This window comes from Neopsephotus bourkii, unplaced genomic scaffold (assembly GCF_033783945.1).
Source record: "Neopsephotus bourkii isolate Nb327-2 ecotype Australia unplaced genomic scaffold, CSIRO-AGI_Nbou_v1 NB_923, whole genome shotgun sequence".
In the NCBI taxonomy this organism is placed as follows: Eukaryota; Metazoa; Chordata; class Aves; order Psittaciformes; family Psittacidae; genus Neopsephotus; species Neopsephotus bourkii.
In genome coordinates this window covers 2,145,237-2,171,286 of record NW_026901417.1, presented here as the reverse complement: position 1 = coordinate 2,171,286, position 26,050 = coordinate 2,145,237, and the positions used below count along the sequence as shown (strand labels likewise).

At 44.9% G+C, this 26,050-nt stretch overlaps 2 protein-coding genes across 2 annotated transcripts in view; one reads left to right on the top strand and one right to left on the bottom strand.

Annotated features, from left to right (window-relative positions):
* Nucleotides 1–7,212: 7,212 nt before the first annotated feature.
* Nucleotides 7,213–9,578, bottom strand: GP9 (glycoprotein IX platelet). The gene is made up of 2 exons (XM_061357908.1): nt 9,460–9,578; nt 7,213–8,037 (listed from the first exon to the last, which is right to left on the bottom strand). The coding sequence occupies exon 2, from the start codon at nt 8,028–8,030 to the stop codon at nt 7,434–7,436; it is 597 nt and encodes a 198-aa protein (XP_061213892.1). The 5' UTR covers nt 8,031–8,037; nt 9,460–9,578; the 3' UTR covers nt 7,213–7,433.
* An 11,667-nt stretch (nt 9,579–21,245) lies between these two features.
* Nucleotides 21,246–26,050, top strand: part of HDAC11 (histone deacetylase 11) — a 656,323-nt gene continuing 651,518 nt past the window's right edge. The window contains exon 1 of the mRNA XM_061357831.1: nt 21,246–21,252. Coding sequence (XP_061213815.1) covers nt 21,251–21,252 — 2 coding nt within the window. The 5' untranslated portion in view covers nt 21,246–21,250. The remainder of the gene's footprint in view (nt 21,253–26,050) is intronic.

Below are 26,050 nucleotides of genomic sequence, written 5' to 3'. Positions count from 1 at the left end.
TGGTAGCTCCTTGCCTATCCTGCCAGGCTGGTGGGACGGACTTGGCTGTAGGGATGTTGGTCAGGAGGCAAGCTGGGAGCTCAGGATTGGGGTGTCCTGACCATGCTTCCGCAGCAAGCATGCGCTCAGCCAGCACTGCCATAGAACTTCCTTGGCTGAAAGGTGCTGGGAATGTGACCCTGCCATCTGTAACATGAAGATAATGTTCTTACCCCCCAGGGTCTAGAGCACTGACCCAAAGCTGGCTAACTGCTTGAGTGGAAGATGTAAAGAATCTCTGCTCTGAGGAGCTGCTTGAGAAGAATCATAGTGTATTTTAATGCAAAGTAGAACAACAGGTCATCATTTCTACTTTTGAAATGCAGCTAAAAACTTTTCTCTTTATTGGAGGTAGCTACTGAATTGTCACATTTTGGTTTAAGTTGTGGTTTCTTTTTGGCTTGATTTCATTAAGATTTCATTCTTTTTTGAAGCTATCTCAGAAAGGGCTGTCTCAGACTTTCAGGGACAGGGGCAGAATGGTAGGAGACCTCCCTCTCCGCCCCCCCACCTCCCCAAAGTGCTCTTTGTTTTCATTATTTTGTTTTCATTACTTAATGCACACTTTGATTCTGCTTTGTTTTCTTGTCCTTTGCTCAGCTGAAGCTGCAGCACCAAAGCAGTCACTCAGATTTTAACTTACATTAGAGTTTGCCATGCCTTGAGAAGAGAAGAGAAGAGAAGAGAAGAGAAGAGAAGAGAAGAGAAGAGAAGAGAAGAGAAGAGAAGAGAAGAGAAGAGAAGAGAAGAGAAGAGAAGAGAAGAGGAGAAAAACCTGTGTCAAGTCTGAAGCTAGCAATTGAGCTGTGTCTGTGGGAGCTGTAGTAGCAGAAAACGTAAGGCAGGTCTAAAAATGATTAATCACAGTGAAGAAAATAAATGGAGATTGGATTGCCCAGCATCCAAAAGCGCAGTAACTTCAGGTTTCTGTCAATAGAAAAGCATTTATGCCTTGCAGCATCTGACACTTCCCTGACAGACGACCTGTATTAAGACTCTAAAAAAGAGCTAACAGTAATTGGTAGCTTGGTTGGAAAATCACTCTGTCACATCCCGTTTCCAAGGCCTTGCTATGAAAGGGTGACAAGCTCCAAGGAATTTTTCTCCCTGGCAGTGTTCGGCAGCCACTAGGTGACAATGTTGATCCTGTTTCAGAGCTGCCTGCCAAAGCCATCGCTGGGGTTCAGGGTGTCACTGCAGGGGTTCTGAGGTTCTGCCACGTGCAGTTTGTGTCCTCTGATGGACCCCGGCTGCTCTTTTCCTTCCGGTTGTAATGACTGCTGTTTGAGTTTTAGCTTTTCCAATAATTCAACTTTTGGGAGGTGTATCTGAGAATGAAGGAACCGGTCTGCAGGAGTCAAGCATACACTTGCTTCTCAGTGCTCCACTGTCCCAAAGGCAAACTTTTATCAGGTGGTGGCTGCCACGTTCTTCCACTGCCTTGTACAGCTACTGATGCGAATGGGATGCAAAGGCGGATTTTGTATGGGAGTGTCAGGCTCCATAGTCCTTCTCTGAGGTCGTAAGAGGCAATATATGAATCCTAGCAAAAAAATAAGTTATTAACTTGGAGGCAAAAACCTGCCGACCCTGAAAGGAGGAGACGAGAAAAACTGATTCGAGGAGGAAAAGGGAGCCTGTAATCCATCCTTGCTGACACTTCCTTTCCTGTAGATCAAGGCCATTTTAGGCAGGTGATTTTTCACCTTTCACTTGCTTTGTGTGTTTGGTTTGGGTTGTTTTCTCCCCTGACTAAGATGAATGCTCTGTATTTCTTCGTACTTTTCAAGAGTCTCAATCCACTCTTTGCACAAAATGTACTGGTATAAAAGAGTGCCATTCAACAGATATTAACTGTAGGTTGTTGCAGGCCTGGATGCTTGATGGTCAAACAAGAAAGTCCTAAGTAAAGCCAAATGAACTTTGTCAGGTACCTCAGGTTTATTTTGCCCTGTCAGTCAGTAGCTGTGTGCTGCTGATGTGACATCAGGGCTGCTGCCTGGGGTCTGAAAGGAGAATGTGAAGGCTGAGGGGTTACATCAGGGAGGAACTTTAACTACCAGCCATGTGGCTGTTATGCAACTGAAGCACTTTGTGGTCACACACGTTCCTGAGTGTAATCTGAATTTAACTGGAGTCAGTGTAATAGCAAAATACTTGTGTGGGTTCTAGCAACAGACTCGAGGCACTTTTGGAGATGGTTTTTGTGCAGTGCTTTGAAGAGAAGTGTTAAGATGAACAGGGTCACCAAGATGAACTTAGCACTGCTGAGCACTATGATCAACTCAAAGGAGTCCTTAGATGGGAATTGTGAATTTTGCATTTCACCTGTTAGAAGGCAAAAGTAAAACTGGGTATAAATCATAACATCCAAGTGTGTGGCCCTTGAGTCCAGGAAGACCAGCAGTTCTGTGAAGCCTCAGATTCCAGTTTAATGATTCCCCAAGCAGTGCATTTATACATAAAACCAACATGAGACTGTGGGCTGATTGCTTTACCTTAAAAGAATACACGTGTGGTGGGTTTAGACCAGTTAATAAGCTTGTCCCACTACCACTCTACATGTACTCTGTACGTTCAGTTAGTATATGATTACTAGTTCCATGGTAAAAGAAATTCCCTATTCACCTGAGGGAATTCCTGCTCATTACAATCCTGCTAGGCTGTGAGTATTCTAGCTTTCACTGGCTGTGTTAGTCTGGTAGCTGTTAATGCAGTTCCACACCTGGTCAGTGCAAGCAGTAGCTATGCACTAAGGTGGAAAATTACTGTCCTTATGTGACATATATCTTATGAAATAGCTGGGTTTATCTTGACAGGAAAAAACTTTGTCTTACTTCTTCTCTCCATACTTAAATACCTGAATTAGGGCTGAGAGCTGGACACTAAATCTCAATCTTCTGTAAATACAACAGAAGCTCCTTAACTCGGCAAGGTATTTTACTGCTAAGAACAAAGCTGTACTTAGTCTGTAGTATGAATTCAGTGTGAACTAACTTTAGGTAGGTTGCCAAACATTAGGGTAGGCAAAGTTTACAATCAGAATACTCTCAGGTTAGATATGAATGTGAGGCCATGGAGATAAGTTACTGCAAATTCAGAACTCCTTCTAACAATTACTTATGTGTCAGAGAAGACTCAGAACAGACAATGCCATGTAGCCATCTCCTGGAGCTCCCCAGTGCTCCTGGAAAGCTCAGGAGTGATACTCAAACCATGTTACTCTAGTGTGAATGAGAAGACTTTCCTGGACAACACCTGACAGTGCTTGTGATGGGTGCATGATGCCAAAGCGCCAAGTTTGGGGGACTGGGAAACTTGGAAGTCGAATTTGGCATGTTGAGTGCTGAATTAAAATGTCTGCAGGTTCAGCTGTGGATGGCCATTACACATTCCACACCCAGGAGGAGCCTGCCCCTGCTTGGAGCAGCGTTTCAATGGTAAAATCACAACAAAGCACTGTTTTGAAGCCTCCCTTGGTTCACATAGCATTGGTAGCTGTTATCTAAATAAATGCTGGGCATTTATTAGTGTCAAATGGGGGAAAAAAGAAAAAAAAGCAGTGAGCTTCTCTGCTGCATGCACTCAAACAATGGGTCTGGATAAACTGACTGTAGATCCTAGGCAGAAAGCAAGCATGAAGCCAAGCAGCAGTTGTTCTGATTGAGTGATGGTTTTTGCAACAGTGCTAAGAAAACCTTGAGCACTTCAAGTAAACAGGTGATCTGTCTTAACGTGCTATTTTACATGACTTCAGTTGCAGTTTACAGTGAGAGCCTTGGGTGACATGGTCTAGGGTGAGGTGTCCCTGCCCATGGCAGGGGCTTGGAACTGGATGATCTTAAGGTCCTTTCCAACCCGAACTATCCTGTGATTCTATGAATTGCACCTCGTACAAATATACTGTGTATTACAGTGAACTGTTTTAAAACATTTGTTCTTGCTCAGTAATTGAGTCTGGTTAATTCTCTTGCTAAAGATGGAACCAGTATTTATACTATGTAGTTATACCTTTGTTACTAAAGAATGTGAAAATAGATATATTCCTCAGTTTGCACTCTTGCAGGCAACCTATAGTAATGCTTTCTGGGACCTTTACAGACTCCTTTGGGAATGCTGCCCATCTGTTTCATTTAGATAGCTGATGTGTTTTCCTGTCTTTGCACATTATTAGCAACCCCAGCAGTATTTCTGCATGTGAATGGAGTGTGTGGCTTAAGTACAACATAGTGGCCTTGCCAGATAAGCAGCTGAATGCTGCCCTGAAGCCTTCAGTTAGCAGCTCCAGCTTCCCCCTTCCTGGAGGTTTGGTTTCAGCTAAAAGCCAAGTGGATCAGAAGTGAGAAATACAATGATGCTTTAGTGGCACTGAGTACTGCCATGGAAGGGGTTCCTTCTTTTTTCTTCTTACAAGGTCAGAAAACATGTTCTCTCGAATCTGTGGACCTTCACCCCTCCTTCCTGCCCCCACTGTATTCTGTGCATCTTATTTAATGTGTTGGTTGGTCTAAGCAGAAATGTTTGCTAATTGCTCATTTTTACCTGTTTGAACAATTAAAGCTATACATAGAAACATAGAATGGTTTGTGTTGGAAAGGAACTTAAGCTCATCCAGTTCCAACCCCTTATCACAGGCAGGGACCCCTTCCACTGGAGCAGCTTGCTCCAAGCCCCTGTGTCCAACCTGGCCTTGAACACTGCCAGGGATGGGGCAGCCACAGCTTCTCTGGGCACCCTGTGCCAGCGCCTCAGCACCCTCACAGGGAAGAGCTTCTGCCTAAGATCTAACCTGAGCTGCCCTTGTTCCAGTTGCAATCCACCATCCCTCGTCCCATCTCTACAGTCCCTGATGAAGAGTTCCTCTCCAGGATCCTTGTAGGAACACTACAGCAGTTTACTGCTTTATGCATATCTAGCTTTATACCACAAAAGAGTGATAAGCTTTTAGTCTTAATGGTTTCTTTTATTTTGGGGAAGCAAGAAATAACCTTTAGGAAACTCTCCATGAGGGAATCGAGTGTATTTCTGTCATATTCTGCATTAATACAAAATGATGGTTGCCTTCTAAAACATTGAAAGGCTCAGTGCAGAGAAAGTATTCTAGAAGGACCTAAGTGCACACACCACTGTGTGTGTTTGAAATCTTCTCCTGCAGAGGTTACTTATGCAGAATACCATTTAATAAAGCTGGAGGAATTCTGAATGTTCAAATGCACGCCTACTTGTGAAGACACCCTGTTACTCTGGCCTGCACCGGAAGGAGGTACAGCCTTACTGAGACAGTTCTTTGTTGCACCGAGTCCTCGGGGTGAGGAGTGCACTTGGAGAAGGCAGAGTTGAATGCTGCTGTTGCTGTGGGGTTGGGAAGGCTGAGCTCCTCGCAGTGGTGCAGTGCTCACTGCGGCTGCCCCTGCGGTGCACTGCTGTTGTGGGCTCTCTTCTTGTGGCCGGTCCCACCATAGCTTTTGCAGGTGACCAAAGCCATGAGAAGACTGCAGTGTTTTGGGTGTCTTATACAATTCTGTTAGAATTCTCCTTTCAGGAAGTTCCTATCAGTTTGAAAGAAAGCCCAGTATTGGTTCACGTGGGGTTCATGACCTGTCACTGTGCCAGTTGGTGAGCTGGGTCAGTGTTTCATTGTCTTCACTGTTAGGTCCTGAGCCCTGTTTCAAGTCTGATGTAACAAGTCCTACTCCCCACCCTTTGTTAACAAATTTCTCTCTATGTAGACTCACACAAGATGTGATCTTGTAATTTCCTAAATTCCTCTGTATTAAATGAAATTCATGAAGTTCCTTTTAAGATACATTTTCCAATCCTTTATTTGCATTGCAGTTGTTTTTTGGATTCTTCTGCAGCTGATTCTCCTGGATTTGTAGGCATTGCTACTGAATTGTTGTAGCTTATCTAGACCTGGAAGTAAATGAACCTTTCTATCCCTAAATGATATTCCCTATTTCAACAAGAAAAGATCCCATTAGCCCTTTGCTGCAGTGTCGTACATGGGAGGTCATGATGACCAGATTATTGGCCTTCTCTGTATTGATTCCTCAACCCATCTTTTGTTTCCAGATGTATGATCTTGCTTTTAAATGCTTGGCACACCAAGTCACCCACTGCTCTTTGCATCTACAACTTCTGTCTTCCTGTTCTCCACGGGGTATCATGTGCAGACCTTAGCGTTGCAGTGGGGATGCTGTCTCCCAGATCATCACTTGTTTTATGGGGAGAGCATTTGACTCTGTTCCTTTCCTTTTCTCAATCTAAAGCTCATGCCCAGCTTTGCTAGGGATACTATGGGTGTTACCAGGAACCCCACTCCTGTGACTAGGTAAAGAGCCAAGCGGTCTTTAGTGTCTTCAGCAGATAACCTTGAATGCCTGGCTCAGGTTTGGGGCTAGGAGGAGCACTTGCTAAATGTGTCTTAAACTGAACTGACATCAGTAGCATTGATTTTAGAAGACCTTCAGAGGTCTCCCATAAGTAGCCTAACTTCACCAAACCAGATGGAGTCCCAGCTGGAATGGCTGTCCTTGGAGCCTCATGAATCAGATTAGGGAAAAAACCAATCTGCCTGAGTTGCTGCAGTGTTTTTAATGTGAGGACCAGGGGGCAGGAGGAGAGAAGGGAAGAGCTTCAAAGCTGTTGTGTCAAACCCAGTGCATGGAATGTCAGTAGGAAAACCGGAAGACAAGCTCTGGAACTTTCTCAGGAATTTGATCAGCAATGTGTAGAGCTGTGCAGGAGATCAATCTTGGGTGAGTATGAATGTTCACTAAACACATAGAAAATACTTTTTTATTGTCAACTCTCTAGGAAATTCAGTGATATTTCACATTATTTCTATGGATTATATTCTCATTAAGAGGCCATCTTTAAACATCCTCAGTAAGGGGTATATTCAGTGACTGACCTATAGAACCATAGAGGTTTTGCTGGCAGGAAACTGAACCTGAAGAAGATAAGGAATTTACACACAAGAAGGGTCTTCCCAAGCCCACCGGGACACTGTGAGGGGTAACGGGTTGTGAACTCACACAGCTTCTGAGTCAGAAAAGAATCACTAACTAGTACATTTGTGTTCATCTCCATCTATTACAAAGCGCAGGATTTGGGGATGTAAATCTTCCCCCTGAGAATTCAGTGGGAAAATGCTAAGTTAAGTGATTTAAAAAAATTAGAAACTGCTTTTCATGTGAGTAGATGGCAGCAGAATGAAACTTGCCTATAGTACATCACCAAGCTCAGTCTGGAAGGAAATGAAACCAAACTTGCCTAGCTGGGGACCCACTCTTTGACCCCTGGGATCTGTTTGTAGCATCTTCCCCCTTGAAACTGGTGTTGCCAGTGCATGTGCTGCTTGGTGGTGGCAGAGTTGGGTGTTTCTGTTAAACCTAGTGGCAGCAACCAGCCTGAGGGGGAGGCTGGCATAGGTTTAGTTGGCAGACCAGCTTTTTGGAGAATTTCAGAGCCCATGCTGCTAAAATAAGCGTGATTATTGCTCCAGCAATTAAAATGAGGTCTCGCCAAAAGAACTCCAGGCACTTGATGGGGAGAAGCCTCTTGCAACTCCCCAGCTCATTCCCAGTCAGCTGCCTCAAGGGCTTCATCCTCACGGGAGCTGGGGTTGCACATATGGCTTTTGCAAGAGAGGGTGCAGAGACGTCTTCTAACCAGAGTTTGAGGTACAGGATGTGACAGTCACAGTTCCAAGGGTTGTCAGAGGTTTTCACCTCCTCCAGGCTGTGCAGGCTGTCCAGGGTGCCGGGAGGAACCGAGCTCAGGCTGTTGTTCTGGAGATAAAGCCTCTTGGTGTCAGCGGGCAAGGCAGGCACTGCTGTCAGCTTCCTTGAGCTGCAGTCGATCTGCAAACCCTTTGTGTCTCCCAGCGACTTGCAGTCACAGGAGGCAGGACAGGCTTCAGCCCTGGTCATGTGGAACAGCAGTGATACAGCAAAGCCTGCAGCAGTGATGAGCTCCGTCTTGTTCATGCTTCAGCTACCCGGGGAATAAGAAGAATATTAATCTGATAAGTGGGATACATTAGCATGTTTCTGAATTCAGAACTACAACACAGCTATCTCTCTGGATTACTCGGGAGGTTTAGGTTTTGGAAGCCAATCTTTAGCTTTCTATATTTCCCACAGAGCCATTCTTTCTGACATTAAGTAGCATAAAAGCAGCGGGGAGAGTGCACAGTGTTCCCATTCTGTCTCCAGTTCACTGCTTTATTGTATGAAATAGATTGTTGTTCAAAGATCTGGAGCAGAATGTCACCAGGAGGTGATGAGAAAAACTAGTCAGGTTTAGGCCAAGATTTTGACTCTGTTGCTATACTTCACAGGCCTAGTGTTAAAATGGGGTATTGAAGTCAGTTTTCAAAATTGAGTTCAAGAGATTGAGTAATTGTAGATCTCTAGAAGTCTTCTTCTGAGACGATGAAAGTTCTAACCGGGGATCATACATAACACATAACCAGGAACCACAGAAGAACCTGCAGGAAGTATCTATTTTGATGTGGCAAAAGGCTTCTTTTTGCTGCCCGCTGGCTTCACATCTCCAAGAACATACAGTTTAAGACACAGGTGGATGGAGAGCTGGGCATGTTCCACATCTGGTACTGCTTGTCTTTTGGGGATTAAATAACCATGCTTCGCAATAGCAGGTATTTATCCCTTTTGCTGTGTCATTCCCACTTCTGTAGAGTAGATCCCACTGGACTTCAGTCTTAGTCCCTGTGTTCAACAGTTTAAAACCTGAAAAGCTATTCTCTTTCTCTGTTCCCTACTACTTCTCTGCATTTAAAACGACACAGCTAGCCTTGGGACTGGAATTTGAAATACAAAGTCCCTTGCACAGGTCAGGGAATTTCCAATCTTGAAACCATCTTTCTTTATGAATTTAAAACAAGTGAAGACTATCTTATTTTTCTGTAGGAAGCTTCTTTTAATAAAGTCTAAAATAGTAGGGAAAATGGATGGATTTTGGTTTAAATCAATTTGCTTCCATTTACTTCCAAGGATTGTGTAAATAGCTTTTCAGAATTAAGTTAGACAGCTTTAGATTCCTGAGCTAAATACTTCATTCCTATGTTTTAAATTGGATCAATGCTGCATAAAAGTTAAGCTTTGTTACAGAGAAGCTGAAATGTGAATCCCACCCATCTCCTGTGTCTTTGCTAGCAAGGAGTTAGTGGGAATATCTTGGGTCTGAATACTCATCTGTTCCTTCAGGAGAAATCTACTAGAGCTGGTGTTTCCAAAGCAGACATCTTAAAAGGACAGACTCTGTCATCTGACTAAAAAAGTCAGGCAATATCTATAGAAAAGATGATCTCATCTGATTTAATATAAAGCCAGCAAGAAAATAAGGCAGAAACGCAGAGAGGCAGAGCTGGGGAGATGCCTGACTGACACTTACCCTTATTTATTCCCTCTTGATTCCTTTCCCTCTGCTTGGTGAAGTGCTGCAGTGCACACAACAACTGGAGCTGACATTTAAGAGTCACTGAGGAAACGTGATAGAGAAGATGGGCCTTTTCCTGTGCGTAACAGGAAACCTTCCCGCTGGAAGATGCTGTGTGTGGTTGACATGTGTCATGGCACAGAGTGCTCAGGGCTTCTTGTGTTTTCTGCAGACAGGAGGGAATGCTTTTGAATTTCTCTTAGTGCTGATGTATTTTTCCTACTAAACCTGACAATGTCTGGAAAACCTGAAATGACTCGTGGCAGTCTACTGGGTTTTCCTCAGCTGTAATAATCCACAGGTATAAAAGCTGGCTTGAGCTTCAGTAGCTGGCACATGCAAGGCCAGGCAGGAGACAAGGCAGCTAAAGCATGCCCATGAAACAGAGCTCCTGGTTCAGTCCAAGCCCACGTGTGTTTGATAGCTGCCCTCCCAGTGGTTAAGGAAAATGTGTAAAACCACCATAGCATCAACATAACAGATCAGTCAGATGAGATCAACTGGAGCAGCTCTGCTCTGGAGCCAGGCTGAGAGAGCGGGGCTGGGTCAGCCTGGAGAAGAGAAGGCTCCTTAAAGGGAGACCTTAGAGCAGCTCCAGTGCCTAAAGGGGACCTATGATATGTCCAAAACAGGGTTAAGCCGACAAGTGAAAGGAATGTTGCTGTGATGATCAGGGATGTGGGGAACCTCTTGACTGTGAGGAAGCTGAGTGTGACCTGCACCCTGCAGCTCTGAGCTGGAATGCCAGACACAGGTTGTTGCCCCTGACCGAACCATGGGTGTGATGGATACGTGTGTATGGGTCAACTGGTCAGTTCTGTTTTGGTTCTTGTGATATTTTGTGGAACGTGATTGCTTTGTAATGTCCGAGTTTACAGTTTAGCAGTGGATTCCCATGTAGTAAGGGTAGGCGCACTGGAAAGGCCCACTGTCCCCTTCCTCAGCACAGCCCCAGGGGCAGGAATGGTCTTGGGCACATACAAACCATGCCCCCAAGGCTGTGTTTGGCTCACCAGAGGACTGTGATCCTCCCAGTTCCTTCACACTTCAGTTGCTGAAGAGCATAACTGCTGAATAATAACAGTGCAGTGTCTTAGAACGTAACATGCTCTGCGTATATTTGGCTGGAAAGCCAGCAATTCAGCATGATGCAAGTTTATAATATACATGTATCTGGCCATCTAAGTAAAGAATGCCATGTTTGTGTAGAAGAACATCAAAAATAAGATTTCCTTTTCTCTTTTTAATGTGAAATTTTGGAGTAGAATTGAAGGAAGCTTTTCTTTGGTTTAGTGACCAAACACGAACCCTCTAGACTGAAGACAGCAGCTGACATTTGGAAACGCGGTGTGTTGTGGATCTGATGTTTAAATCAGGCAGTTCTTGTTCAGCGTGTTGTTCCAGGGTCAGGCTTTGGGCTGTGGGCTGCATTTGGAAGGAAAGCCAGGTGAGTTTCAGACATTGAAGGTGTGCAGTAGAGCCCTGCTTCTGAGCTGTTGTTTCTTTATAACACACTCCTCTTGGGGAAGGGAAATTACTCTGATAGCAAGTCCTGTGATTTAATTCTTGCTTCTATTTAAAGTACTTTTCTTCATCAAGTCTAATTGAATACCAGAAGCCTGAAGTTTGTTAGGAACTTCCTTCAGAAAACAACTTACTGCATAGCTCTGCTCGTCAGTGTTTCAGAAGGTAATTTAGACAGTGCTGGAGGGAGAGGATGAAAATACTTCAAACCCTGTTTGAATTTTGATCTCTTCTGTGAGATGAGGAAAGTGATTCTCCCTTGTCAAAATGAGGAGCTCACCTGCCTGTCAGGTGTTCAGCAGCTGCACCCATGGCTGGACTGCTGATAATGGGAAGAGCCTTCCATCTGTTTTGGAAGTACGTCGCTAGACCATAGATGTGATAGATGCTTCCTGTATCACAGTCTATGCCATGTGCCTCAAGGAATGCTGCCACTAAGAGTAAAAATTTTCCTCTTAACATGGGGAAATTGAATGCTGCATCTTTTTGCAATGAATCATGCAAAATACTGGGAATCCTCTGGAATCCATCCTCAAATTCTGCGCAGTGGGTAATCCTCACAGAGGCTGTCCTGCACTCCTCTGGCTGCTGTGCTACACGTGGTTGGTCATGCTGGATCCCTGACTCTGTTGCTCACTATGAGGACCATGGGCTAGCTTCTTCAGCTCCATGCGGAGGTGAACGTGTGCAGGGTGTATCTGGCAGAAGCAAAGCTTAGAATCCAAGACATTTGCATTTATGGCTTCAGGGCTATAGCTTTTTGTAGGACAAATGAGGATTCTTCATTTAAGAGGATTTATTAGGAGCCAGTTGGGGGGAAAAAGTTATAATCTGCTATAATGTTGTTATAGTCTGAAAATATCCTTTCCATGGAGTGAATCCATCTGAAGGTTTTGTGAATGAGAAGGGCTGTGTCCTCTCAGCGGACACGTACTTCTGACACTCTTGTTTCCCCTCTCACTTCCTTGCTCCCTGGAAGCTCACTTCTCTGTGTTAGTTTTTGTGTGAGGCCTTGACTGTTCCAGTCAGCTCTGTGGGTACTGTGTCTGACTGCTTAGAGAGGGAGACGAAGGAGGTGAAGGGAGAAGCAGGTAAGAATAAAAGCTGCAAGTGCCAGATCAATGTGCAGCTCAAACGCATGACCTGCTAAGAGGAAACTGGGGCAGAATATGCTGTTATTCTTTATAGACAGTTTCAAGGAGTTATAGTCACTTCTTGCTGTTAGTGACCTGTTCTTGACCTAGAATGAACTCCTTCTCCAGCACTCTTGCCGCTCCAGTGCTGAACAACCTTGCTGCATCACACTGTCGATAGATGGCAAAGTGCTTCTCTCTCAAGTTCTTGCATCTTGATTAACTGTGTTCTTTCATATTTGCAAGTAGATTGCTGAGAGCAGACGAACCAAAATAGTTCTTTAGAATTGGATGTGAGTCACTGGTAATTCATGAATTATACAAATAAGTGAATAAGCAAAAAGAAGGGAAAAAGATCAATCACGAAATTCATTCCCACATCAAGGAATATTGCTTGCAGAAATGAATTATAGAAAATCTGTGATTTCTCTCGCATTAAGAGTTACTGTTGCCCCAGGGCCACACGATTCCTGTTATCTGCTGTACCATACACAACTAGCCTGCTAGAGCTAGTGTGTGTATGTAGGAGGACTCTGAATTTCCTCCCGTTCATATATTGTGTTTCCCATTTCACATTTACTGTGGAAAATCTGCCTCTGTCAAACCGAATATCCTGTTTCCTTGGGAGATTATTACCCAGACACATAAGCTCTTGCCATTGAGGAAATTCTCCTCCTAAATTGTACTCCACCCGTTTCATCAAATACTTCTTTCTCCTCCCACCCATTCTCATAAAGAAACTCCCTTCTTGCTGTTGTCACTACTCAAACTGCACGTTGCCCTGCAAACATCAGCTATGGCTTACCTTTCCACTAGGTGTCCTTCCAGTTGTGTTTTTGTTAAATGTTGAGCGTACACTGCCTGAATCAACCCTTAAATATCATTTATCAATTCGAAATCATTGTCTGAAAGGCTGAAATATTATATTCTTTTAGGATATTGCATTTTCCATAGTTTCCAAGTTAAAAATGTAATAGATGTACGAAACGAGCGTATTAAGGGACGTGCCTATGCCAGACAGCCAACCTCCTGTTTGTGTTCTGTGGAGCTCTGGGGGTCTTGAGCCCGGTAATGAAAGCAAATACTTACAGACAGTTTGGATCCAAGCTGTCCTCAGGAAAACATTCACAACATTTATGCTAAGTTGTGACAATGATTTAGCACACGTGGGGAAGATTCTAGAGTGTCTCTAAAATCACCATTAAGAGCCCACCATCAAGGGAGTATTTCCCTCCACACGGTAGTGCCTCGGTCATGCCCTGCATTCCCGGTTCAGTTCCCAGCTCTGACCATGAACGCAGACAGCCATCCCTCAGCAGCCTCCACAGCCAGTGTTTGCCAGTGCTTCAGGAGCTGAGTGTGGTGTTGGCACCATGCTGGGAAGTGCTCGGCTTGGTAAATGCAGTCACCTGTGCCCCTCTCTGCCTTGCTTGCTTTGCTGAATTAAAAGTAACCAGTTTTCCAGCTCTTTATGCGCAGCCACCGTTACTCAAAACACACCACCAGGTTTCAGTCAGCTACAACACAACGCTGCATTTATGTGAATGTTTTATTTAGGATCAGGATTGAGCTTTCAGAGCAAATCATAGAATCCCAGCCTGGTTTGTACTGAAGGGACCTTAAAGCTCATCCAGCCCCAACCCCTGCCACGAGCAGGGACACCTTCCACTGGAGCAGCTTGCTCCAAGCCCCTGTGTCCAACCTGGCCTTGAACACTGCCAGGGATGGGGCAGCCACAGCTTCTCTGGGCACCCTGTGCCAGCGCCTCAGCACCCTCACAGGGAAGAGCTTCTGCCCAATGTCTCATCTAAATCTCCCCTCTTTCATCTTATCTCATGATCTTTTCCATTTTCCATGCATTCCTTCTAGAGGAAGCTATTTTAGAGGGAACTAAACTGCAATATTCACTCTGTAAAGATGTCCAGTTTGTTCCAGGTGCTCATGGAGGTTCAGTACCTGGGACCAGATTAAAGATAGTCCAAAACAGCACCACCTCTCCTAGTATGTGTGGTGGGATGTGGTGTCCTCAGTTCCAGATTGCTTTACTGCCCGATTTATTTGGGCCATTCTTTTCACATTGCCGGTTTGGCAACCAAGGAACCAGCCACAAGTGAGCCCTGTTTGAAGGCCCTTTAGCTGTGCAGTCAAGCCTGCTAGAGATCTTTAACCAGGTTACTGCATAATAGCAGTAGGAGGACTGTAAAATGCCTGAGATTAAGCAGCACTCTGAGTGCTGTGGTGTTTAAGGAGTTTGGTGCTCAGCAAAATCAGTCTTCATCCCCATGAACTAAAGTCCTGCTCTTTTCTGCTTGCAGGGTTGGAATGTTGAAGGCAGGACATTGAGCTTTACGGTCTTGCTGAGCAGTTGCTCTTGGAAAGATCAATTAGAAATTAATGAGTGTCTGATGTAAAAGCGTGTGTTGGAAAAGCCCAAGTTTACCATGATAATTCATTGCAGTGTTTAACTCCCTATTCATATCTGATAAGATGGTTAGGTTTGTATAACCCTTTATGAAGCTGTGACTTCCTGGGGTGTTGAAATAGAGCTCTGCAGATGTTTTAATGATTAATTTTTCCAGATGCAATCAGCTACATGCAGGTTACTCCTTCCATCCTAACGCCCTATTTACACTCTGATGGTGTTGCTGGAGCTTGCAGATGGGCCTGGTTGTGCTCTTTGTGCCGCAGGGAACTGCAGAAGGTCTCTGATCCCACAGGGAGAGTCCCAGGAGGTCAGTGCAGACAGATCTGGTCTGCGGCTGCTGAAGTACTGCAGAGCAGATGGGCTGTCAGGTGCACCCACCCCAGCTCACTCCTTTAACCCACTTTGAAGATGCTGTCAAACCTGCAGAGCTTTCATGGATACAGGAGAGGGACTGCATCAGGGACTGAAGTGACAGGACAAGGGGTAACAGGTTAAAACTGAAACAGGGGAAGTTTAGATTGGATATAAGGAGGAAATTCTTTCCTGTTAGGGTGGTGAGGCACTGGAATGGGTTGCCCAGGGAGGTTGTGAATGCTCCATCCCTGGCAGTGTTCAAGGCCAGGTTGGACGAGGCCTTGGGTGATATGGTTTAGTGTGAAGTGTCCCTGCCCATGGCAGGGGGGTTGGAACTCGATGATCTTAAGGTCCTTTCCAACCCAAACCATTCTATGATTCTATTTGGTTGGGAGGACATGAATGGTGCTGTCAAACTGTGTAATCACACAGTATTTGCTTTAATATGTGAGATAACACTATTGCCAACCCCAGTTTTCCAGTTCTTGCATTGCATCCCCCAAAACATATTTGCATTTTAAAGCAAGATAATATGTTGCTCTTTTCTGTTAACTTTGTTTTAGTAGGCTTGGTGTTTTGAGCCATCGAAGTTCCCTTTGTTCAAGTTCTCCTCATCGGCATTGAGATACTGCTAATGGATGCTGAGCACGTGCCTCCACCTGCTGGGTTCTGAAGGAAATCTTTCATATAGTGTGATCCATGATAAAAATCACAAAAGCTGCAATGCTGCTGTGCTAATCCCATTATTTCCTATCACTGAATCCTCATATATGACAGTTCGGAGAGTCGTTTGATCAAGCTGGCAGATGAATTAATCATGGAGCCATGTATATGGGGGGTAAACAAGCAGTGTTCTCTGTAAATTCATTAGGTGATGCTGCATGTCTCTTCCCACATAATCCAAGTCTCCCCCTGCCCTCATTTGCTCTCTCTAGCTCAGACCTGGGCTTAATGCTGTACTTCAGTGAAACTTCCTCCCTTGACTGGAGCCGGTTGGAGGGTATTGCTCTGATGGACCTTGGTGGTTTGATGTTGTCCTGCAGTGACCCTCATGGGGTCATTGTTGCCATGTCGACAGGCACAGAACACCGGCAGTGTCCCAGCCTCCAACAGGGCAAACCAGAGCCAGGAACGAGAGGGAAGCTCTGTGTCCTCTAGGCAGCAGCTCACCCTGAGGATGCAGTTGAAATCGATCGGCCTTTGCCTCATAGTTCTGCGGGTCTGGCTGCAGCACCTTTATTGGAACAAGCTAAAGAACGTTGCTCAGGTTTGATGACTACAGAAAATCTGCCTCCTTTACTTGTTTTGGCAATGAAGAGTCCTTGTGCAACACAGCCTGCAGTGTGGGGTTCTTTCAGGTAAAAGGATGAGCAAAGGAAAATCCATGAGATTCCTGTTTCCCTTAAGTCTTTGCTATGGGCTCCCTTCAGCAGTATTTGATACTTTTCACTGTTTTAAGGGAGGGATCTAAGCGTGGTAGTGAGATCCCAGTATTTTGCCCCAGATTTTGCTTTGTTGTTAGCCTTTACTCATCTTCTCCATTCTTTTGGATGTTTCCGTTTGTTTCCTAGTAAACCCAATTACTTTTCCTTTTCTTATTCTCCAAACTCTGTGGCATTGCTGATAAATCTCTATCAATAAGACAGTTTCAGTAGAGAGGACCCCTTTCCAGAATATGCAGCAAGTTAAAAGCTACCTCCAGCTTAATCTCCATTGCTAGACTACTGCATCTGAGCAGAGCTTTATGACAGCTCCTAGTTTTGGCTCAGTTTGCATGTCTGACAGTTGAGAAAAAAGGATCAAAATTCTATTAAATCTTTCTTAATCTTGCTCTGGAAGTCAATGGGGTGAAAAAGAGTGTTTTGCTTCTGTGAATAAAGCTGTGCCTGCAGGCTTCACCTGGGGCACTTGCAGATACTACTTCATAGAATCACAGCACCATGGAATGGTTTGGGTTGGAAAGGACCTTAAAGCTCCTCCAGCTCCAACCCCTGCCATGGGCAGGGACCCCTTCCACTGGAGCAGCTTGCTCCAAGCCCCTGTGTCCAACCTGGCCTTGAACACTGCCAGCGATGGGGCAGCCACAGCTTCCCTGGGCACCCTGTGCCAGCGCCTCAGCACCCTCACAGGGAAGAGCTTCTGCCTAAGAGCTCAGCTCAGCCTCCCCTCGGGCAGGTTCAAGCCATTCCCCTTGGCCTGTCCCTACAGGCCCGTGTCCAAATTTGGGATAAGCTGATGAAAGGTGGAGAGGAGGTTGTGCCACCCCTGTGCAGGGGGTGAACAGCTCCTGAATCAGGAGCATGATTTAACACAGAAGCAGAAACCATAAAAAGAGCTGCTGAGGCTGGTGAGCTGACACCCCATGGGTTGTTACAGGACCCAGTGCCCAGGAGAGCTGTCACCTAAGCACTTTGTTGAGCTTAACTTCATGTGCCAAGCTCTGGCATTGCTAGTGCTTGGATCTGGGGCTTGAGGGGCCAGGAGTTTGCTGAATCACCTCTCTATCTCTAGTCAGTAAACAGGCATATTATTTTTAGGGAATGAGTGGAAAAAAGTACATATTTCCTGTGGGTCGAGCAAAATGTGAGTCCATTAATTTCCAGAGTTGCACAATGACGTTTGCTTTCCTGACATGTCAAGCAGGGCTATCAAACCCTTCTGTCTGAAAACACTTGCTCAAGAAGCTTCTCATTTTGACTGTGATTAATAGTGGAATAAAAGAACATCCAGAGCAGTCAGCAGTTTCCTCAGGGCAGAGGTCCTGCGGGTATAAATTGAACATCTGAGGAAAGAAGCACAGATGCTAATTCTCAATTCAGTGAGGACTGAGATTTTCTCACCCTTCCGGATATTGGATCCAACTAATAAATAGTGCAGATGTCACCTTATTTTTAGGCTTTTATAGTTTCTAAGCAAGTTTGTAAACTGAAATTCAGTACTTGCCTTTTTTGCTGAGTCAGCTCGTAGTGTTGCAGAGGGTGAAGATGGCTGTGACTGAACAAATGTGCTTTGTTTTCCAATGCATCTTTGAAAGGTTTCAAAGGTCTTACTGGGAGCTGGTCTGAGGTGGGTCTCGTGAGTACAGGGTTGCTAACAGCATTATTCATTTACATGAAAAAGCCCCAAGGGCAGAATGCTTAAAATACAATGAAAAGTCTCGGGCTGCTTCATACAGTATGAAAATAACATCAGTGCCATTGCACAACCACTGCGGAACATCAGAGGAGTGTGTGAAACTGCTGGCATGGTCTGACCGTGGCAAAGGCTGGAGTAATCATCTTGGCCATGGGGAAACGAAGGCCTGTGCGCAGCGAGCTTCATGTTCTTCCTGGCTTTGAAAGACAGCCACCCTGTTCATCACCCACCAGAAGCCAAGGAGACATCACTCCAGCTCCATCCGGAGCTGTGAGGGTATTGCAGATCCATTGCTCGTAAACATTATTTTATTTTCTTTGGAAAAGCAGGAGGGACAGGGAATAGGCAGCTCTTGTTTGAACTTGAACCTGACAAATTCCATGTGAGGACACATGCTGCCATAAGGGTCTGTTTCTTTAAAGCCTTTCTTCCTGGCTACTGCAGGTCTTCCTTTCAGCACTTTGCTGCTACTAGATGTGTGGATGCATGCTCTTCACCCCTTGGTTTTCTTCTTTCTCCCTGCCATCTGCCATCTGTCTCACCCATTACAAGCCCGTTTCCAACGCACACGTATGCAGCATCCCACTGTGTCCTGCAGTGTTGTCCTGCTGTGTCCTGCAGTGTTGTCCTGCTGGGGGGAGGAAGCACAGTTCATACTGATGAATAACCAGGGTCAGTCTTTCTGCAGTTCCGTTCTTTTCAGTGTTCACTTCTTAGGAGAGTGTGTATAAAAGCTGCCCAGAGAACTCAGCCATGCGTCAGAGCCCTGTTAAAGCCCATTGCTAGGGGTGTATTCCACAAAGACCGACTAAAGATCTTGGCTCTTCTATGAAAGTCAGTGAAAAAATCCTCAGGTTGATGTTAAATTACAGCTTGTCTGCTACGCTCTTGTTTTTTATTTTTACTGTATGTTAGCATGTAACATACGGGCTGGAGCAGCTCTGCTCTGGAGCCAGGCTGAGAGAGCTGGGCTGGGGCAGCCTGGAGAAGAGAAGGCTCCTGAAGGGGAGACCTTAGAGCAGCTCCAGTGCCTAAAGGGGCTGCAGGAAACCTGGAGAGGGGCTTGGGACAAGGGCCTGTAGGGACAGGCCAAAGGGAACGGCTTGAACCTGCCAGGGTGGAGACTGAGCTGAGCTCTTAGGCAGAAGCTCTTCCCTGTGAGGGTGCTGAGGCGCTGGCACAGGGTGCCCAGAGAAGCTGTGGCTGCCCCATCCCTGGCAGTGCTCAAGGCCAGGTTGGACACAGGGGCTTGGAGCAAGCTGCTCCAGTGGAAGGGGTCCCTGCCCGTGGCAGGGGTTGGAGCTGGATGGGCTTTAAGTGCCCTTCCAACACAAACTGTTCTAGGATTCTATGATATAAAATGATGTGCAACTTTCTTGGATTGTAAGGACTGGAATTCTATACCTATTAAATGAGGTGATGGTGAATGTTCTGACAGGGAGACTGCATTTAAATTACTATGATTTTCAAAACGAAAATACTAAAACTTAGAAGCTTTTAAAAAGGATTTTAGCACTTCTTGTGTTTCTGTAAGGTTCTTGATAAGAAGGAAAATGCCACCTAAATAAGTTACATTTCTATGTGGCTAGCTATTTTTATGAATGTTACTGTGGTTAAACCCTGAAGCACATCATATTAGAGGAAGTGTAAACCAGACTGACATTAACCGAGTGACAGGGAAAAGTATTTAAGACCTTTTAAACAATGAAAAGAGAATTCTGACTACCTGAAAGAAGAATCACCAGGCAAATGGGGAAATGTGTGGTTGGAAACAATACACCTTCTTGCAGAAATTATGCTTGAGATCTGCAGTGATTTTTAGAGATTTGAAGAGCCGTAGTCTGCAAAATGTGATGCACAATGTAGTTTTGGTAGATTCCATTTTGAACGACTTCTTTTTGGTATGTTATTAAAATGGTTACTACAAATCAAATACCCTTCAGAACTGAGGTATGGCAGGAAATGCCTTCCCCTTCAACTTTCCCAGTTCTTTGATCTGATTTAGATAACCTATGCTTTGTTCAGAAAGCAGATTTAAACTGGTTCAACCCAAGAGATGTATGTCAGTTGAATGGATGCCCCATTGCTCAGGGCTTTCATTTAGGATATGGGAGAGCTGGGTTTAATTCCTTCCTCTGCATAGCATGCAATTATTTATGCAAAGTGGAGCAGCTCCATCAGGAAAGATTAAGAGAGAACCCAGTGGATCAGTAGTGCACAGGGTAGAGAATTGGTGATGATGTGGGAGACCAATGCTAAGTCCCTACTCGATTATATTCAGTCTCCCAGCTCCTGGGTGAGTTCCATATCCCTCGACTGCTGGTTATACTGACGAGCTCCTAATGCAATTTATATCAACTAAATCAAATCCAGTTTAATGAATCGAACTTTTTCTGGCCAATGTATCTAAGTGGAAAATTCCTGGTCTGTTCTGCTTGCTAAGCTTATACTTCCTCCAGCTGTGTGAAGGGACTGGTATATCACCTCTTCTTCCCTCTGTCACCCTGAGGACTTGGCTTACTGGGTCCTCATCACTCTTTAGAAGGAAGAGCCATTAACATGGATGTGCTGACCAAATTCATCAGTGGTATTCTTTTTATCTCAACATGTGTTTTCCATAGGATGGGGTAGTCTCCAGCAGCTACCTATTTCACCTTAAATGTGGGTAAAGAATCCTTTCGACACTGCTCCCATCCCACAGGGCCCAGTTCTTGGGGCGGTCCCACTGCTGCTCCTCTGCTCACAGTCCGTGCCCTTGCTTAAAGGTCTCTGCTGGACTCATTCCTCACCACAGCACACAGTGCATTGATTTTCCACGTTTCTCAGAGTGACTGTGCCTGCTGTGAGCTCTCCGTTTCCATAGTGATGAGCTGAGCACTCGTCACCACGTTCAGGACTGATTTCCCATTCTAGGTAGGACACATCCCTTGCCAGGCTGGGTTTTCATCGTGTCAGGTCTGCTGAAATATCACATTATTTTCTCATCTGCTGTCTGGTAACTTTGCTTTTTTCCTTCTTCTGTTTTGTTGGAACTTTCTGAGCAGAAATGGAATTTTCCCCTTCCCATTATTCAAGCCAAGAGTGCTTTAAAACTGCAAACAGATGTTATCCTTCCACTGAAGCTGAGAGGGACAGCTCTTGGGGTGTCCTGCCTTTCTGCTGCCCCGGCGGGGGGATGCCCACAGAGCCCCTGTTCCACGGGGATACACATGCACTCACAACCCCTGTGCACTGAGGAGACCGCTTAGATCAGGTAGGAACTGGTAATTCTCAAGTTCTCTCCCATTTTCCCTTGGGATATTTAGGGGGATAAGCAAGCTCTCCAGCACCTCAGCCAAAAGAAGTCGTGGAGGATTACTGTGGCCTAAAAGACTCCCTGCAGCAGCCTCTCCCCCAGGGTTTTTTACTAGCACTGTGCCCACCTGTAACACGGATGGGACTTCTCAGGGCATTGGCCAGTGCTCAGGATAAGCCAAAGCAGGAGTTTTGCTCTCTGCAGAGTAAAAACATGCTCTGGATGAGCTGCATAAAGAATAGGTTTTGATTTCAAAAAGCCTTTTTAGGATAAGAACAGCACCAGTTCACTTCGTACCTCTCACCAGGGTTCTTAAAACTCCAAGACTCTTGGCATAACGTGACTGATCTGATGACAGAGTTGTGGTAACTTCAAATGCACATAGCAGTGGCACCAGCTCACCAAGAAAAGGCAGGTACTTTGTGCCTTTGTCTTGCATCAACTCTTTGAATGCAGGTGTCTTTGCTGTTACTCTTATCAAATGCTGTTTCTGCACATCGTATGAAACATTCTCTTGTTCTTGCATATCCAATGGTTACTTTATTCAGAGGAATAAATGCACATGGATTGGTAAAACACAATTAACCAGGCAGATTTCACTCCTGAGGAGCTCATTCCCCGTGTAACTTACTGTGAAGAGGTGGGACTTCTATGGGCTGGTTCATAATGCTGTATGCACTTCAGAGCACAAAGACAAAGGAGAGTTACTGGAAGCAAGTGGGGAATGTAAAGCACTGACCCACGTAGGTGCCCTTGATCAGGCAATGTAGAAGCTGTTCATTGGAAATATCCCTTATCTGCCTTCTGCCAGGCAGACAACCATTTATTCTCCCAATGCAAAAGCTAAGGTCAAAGGAAATGGTGAGTACTGGAGGACCTGGGGCAGAGCAAGGGTAGAGTCAAGTGACTGACTAAGTCCTCTAGATATAGCTGAGGAACTTATCATTACATTGGCACTGGTGGCTGAACAGAACAAATATGCTCAAATAGTTTGAGTAGCAAAATCACCTTGTGTTTAATTATGAGGTGTGGGGTGTGTGTGAACACAACTCAGGCATTGCTGAGGATATTTTCTGAGGCATTATCCATTCATCACTATGAAAATTAAACTCGAATCTGAATGATTATGGTTCACTTTTTCTTCTCATAATGGTGTAAATGCTTCCAAAGCCCTTTCTGGGGTCTGTTTAGCACTCCTGCACTGTAACACGGTTGTAGTTGGGCTGCGTCAGCATTCCGGTTTCCATACCTGCTATCACTTGTATGGAAATGTTCATGTGGCGTTGGCTGGACAAGGAGTGTTAGGGAGGAAAGAATGGAAAATGGGGCTTCCATTTGCTGTTTGCTTGTGTGGCAGTTTATGAGCCAGCCAAAGGCTCATCTTCAATTCCACTGTCCTTCAAATACCTCCAGCTGTTTCTTTCCAGCAGAAGTTATGAGCAGGTCTCCATAACACCATCATTCAACAGCAGATGCAGCTTTAAAATGATTTACAGCATTTATTTGTCTGTTCAGGAATGAAGTGAATCTGGAATCTGCAGCAAGGAATTTCCAAAGTCTCTTGCAAATGGCTGCAGTTAGTTCTGTCTGGTTTTAGTAGCAGTAGTTTATGACCTTTATGTGCCATTTCTGTTACGAAGTCTGTTTCTGTCTATAAGGCAATGTAAAACGTCTCGTAGGATTAGAATTGGCTGTAAGAAATCTTACTACTTTTTAGTTCTAAGCTCCATTTTCCTTTAAACCCACACACAGAGTAGTAAGCTCTGTTTTCTTGCTGAACAAAAGAATAAAGAAAACCAAGCTTTTAGTATTGCCAATTCTGTAAGTTTTAAAAGCCTCTAAATTCTACAAGAGGTTGGGATTCCTCATGGCGTTGGGCTTTTTTCCATCACAAAGAGAGTTGGGTTGATGTGGAACATGAACACGGGATTTTGTCAAGGACAGACTTTCTGGTTAAGTGAGGGATATCTCATGTTGGGGTAGTCATGGGCTCTGCTGTCACTTTGTTTTCTTGCTGTATATTTTCTGTAGCACTCTCCCTGTTCATCATGTTAGTGATGAAAAACACCAGCTGTATGGCTTGACGCTGCATGTCTATATGTAAAAAGCTCCAAGAACCACAGAATAGGTGAGGCTGAAGGGACCTCTGGAGCTCTTCTATGCTCAAAGCAGGGTCAGCTGGAGCAGGTTTCTCCCATGTCCGGTTGTGGTATGAGTATCTCCAAGGCTGGAGACGCCACAGCCTGCTGCAGTGTTTGACCAACCTCACAGTAAAAAGAACCTCCAAATTAAGAAAGTATCTTCTTATGTTTAAATAGGATTACTTGTATTCCAATTTGTGCCTATTGCCTTTTGCCACCACCTTCATCTCAGTGGAAAGTGATCAAGACTCAAGTGCCTCTGGATTCAAAGCACAGACCTGAGTTTCAGCTCCACCTTTCCCAGGTGAGTACCCAACCACTGGATTCTCCACACTGACTGTGTGAGGGTGGGTCTCTTCCCATCGCAGTGCTGCGCTCTGAATGCAAACCCCTGGCTCTTTGGATTCCCCTCTCGTCCTCTCTGATGATGAGTCAATCTCTTAATGGCCTACTGAATATTTAATTGTTTATCATTAAATGGATAGCTCAAGTATTTGATCTTGTAACTCTAGATGACTTTACAGCACAGATAAGCATGCTCTTTAGTTGTTCCGCATATGATTTATCAGTCAGTAATCTCTATTGAAATTCAATTATACTGACGTATATTCTCCTTAATGAATTTTCACCACCATTTTCCAATGCTGTTCCAAGTTCCAGTAAAGTACCTTCAGAAACGGTCCTGTTATGAAACCCTTCATGTTCGAGACGTTGAAAGCAGTAGCAATACTCATACCGTGCCACGTTTGTTTGCTGGGACTTGCTCTGAAAAACTGTCCTTCAGCTTTCCTCACCTCCATCTCATTGACATGGTCTCAGTTCCACAGCTGCTGACATCTTTGTCCATAGAGCATATAGAATACAACCAAGGAAATTTCACTCTCTCCTTCTACATGTTCTAGAGTGAGTTTTCTGCACAGTTCTTGTCAGCAGAGCATCCTCTGCCATAGTCTCACTACTGTCAGGTATGTTCTGTTTCACTCTCAGCTGTACTTTTTTCCCTCTGTTCTTGTACTTTTTAATTGCTCATGATCTCTCATGCTCTAACTCTCCAGAGTTTGGGAATGACTTGGACAATCAATGAAATACTGGTATCGTTTGAGGTCAGCCTACCATGACTTGCAACTATTTCCTGTCATAAAATGGTCAATACACTCTTCTGCTTCTCTGTAGGGAAAAAGCCCAACAAGAAATGCAGGAGTTTGCAAAGAAGAAAACAAATGATAGTTATTACCATCTTTCTTGAGGGTGTGTGGATGCTGGGATGGAGGACTCTGCCCTGCAGGTAAGCTGGAATTCCTGCAGTACAAGTTCAAACTTCAGTTCCTGAGAGCAATGCATTGCTGTTAAAATGATCACCACAGAAGTAAGATACCCAGATTTATCAATGCCATATGAAAAATCCATTTCTCTTTCTCCCTCATTTCACTTTCTGGGTTCTCTCTTGTTAAAGATGCTTCCTTCACGTCTGAGGAAGTGTCATCTACCTGAACATCCTGGTTGAAATACTGAGGTTAAAGTGGTCCCGAACAGCTGCTCTAAAAGCAGTTTCTTCCTGCATCTTCCTGATGTTCCCTGACCAGAAAAGAATCAGTTTTGTCGTTATTCCTTACTGTTTATGTCCTGAAATAGCTCTGTATTTCAGGATTTGAAATGCTTCCTATCTCTTACCTCTCTCTACTCGATATATTGTTCAGTTCAATAGCTCCTAAGATGGTTTTGTGACTCAAATCATTGGTCCTCTCAGTTTTCTTTATATATAGCTTTAGCCAGAGAGGTTAAAGCAGTTCCAGCTGTGTTTTCCCTCTTGGTAGGCTCTCTCCAGGGTTAAGGATGTTCTCTACAGATCCAGTTTAACCCAAGCTGTTGTACAGCTTGAGTTACAAAATGGATGCAGAGGATCAGGCAATCGTTTTGCTTCCCTCACTAGAAGAGTACAGTAGAAGTGTGACAGCAGAGCCTGAGACAAGCCTTTCTGCATGGTACCTCTCTTCATGCTGGAGAGAGCATGTCTTTTTGTTTGCGGTGTATTATGTGTAATCACAGGAAATGTTATGTTGGTTCTTGCAGTCCCTATTAAAAAGGAGTGTGCTTTAACGGTGGAGCTGGTGGTAAAAGGTTTTCTCTGCACTGGTGGTAGAGGTGACCTAGAAATGGTTTCCATGGCAGTGGATGTGCTACGTGCTGCTGATGCCGGGCTCAGAGGAGGCCCCAGGAGGCTGTTGGGTTTGAAGTGTAAGCCCATTCAAAGTGACTCTCAAACAACTCTCAAAGCTGGTGACATCCTGGGGTGCCCCTCAGTGCTTTGGCAGAGGAGTCGGTGGGGTCTCAGCCCTGGGCAGGATGGATGCTTGTTCATAGCAATTAACGGCCGTGCTGGCTTCCTCTGGCCTCCCCAGCACTGGTCTCCACTGGTAGGTGCTTGTCCTGGGTTTAGGACTGTTTAGCACTGTTCCCAGGCTGAAAGTCAAAACACAACGCTGCACCAGCTACCAAGGAGAAAAATGGACTGCTACTGCTGAACCCAGGCCAGGGCTGC

Coding starts and splice junctions, on each gene's coding strand:
- GP9 (XM_061357908.1), bottom strand. CDS start 8,030: ATGAACAAGACGGAGCTCATCACTGCTGCAGGCTTTGCTGTATCACTG.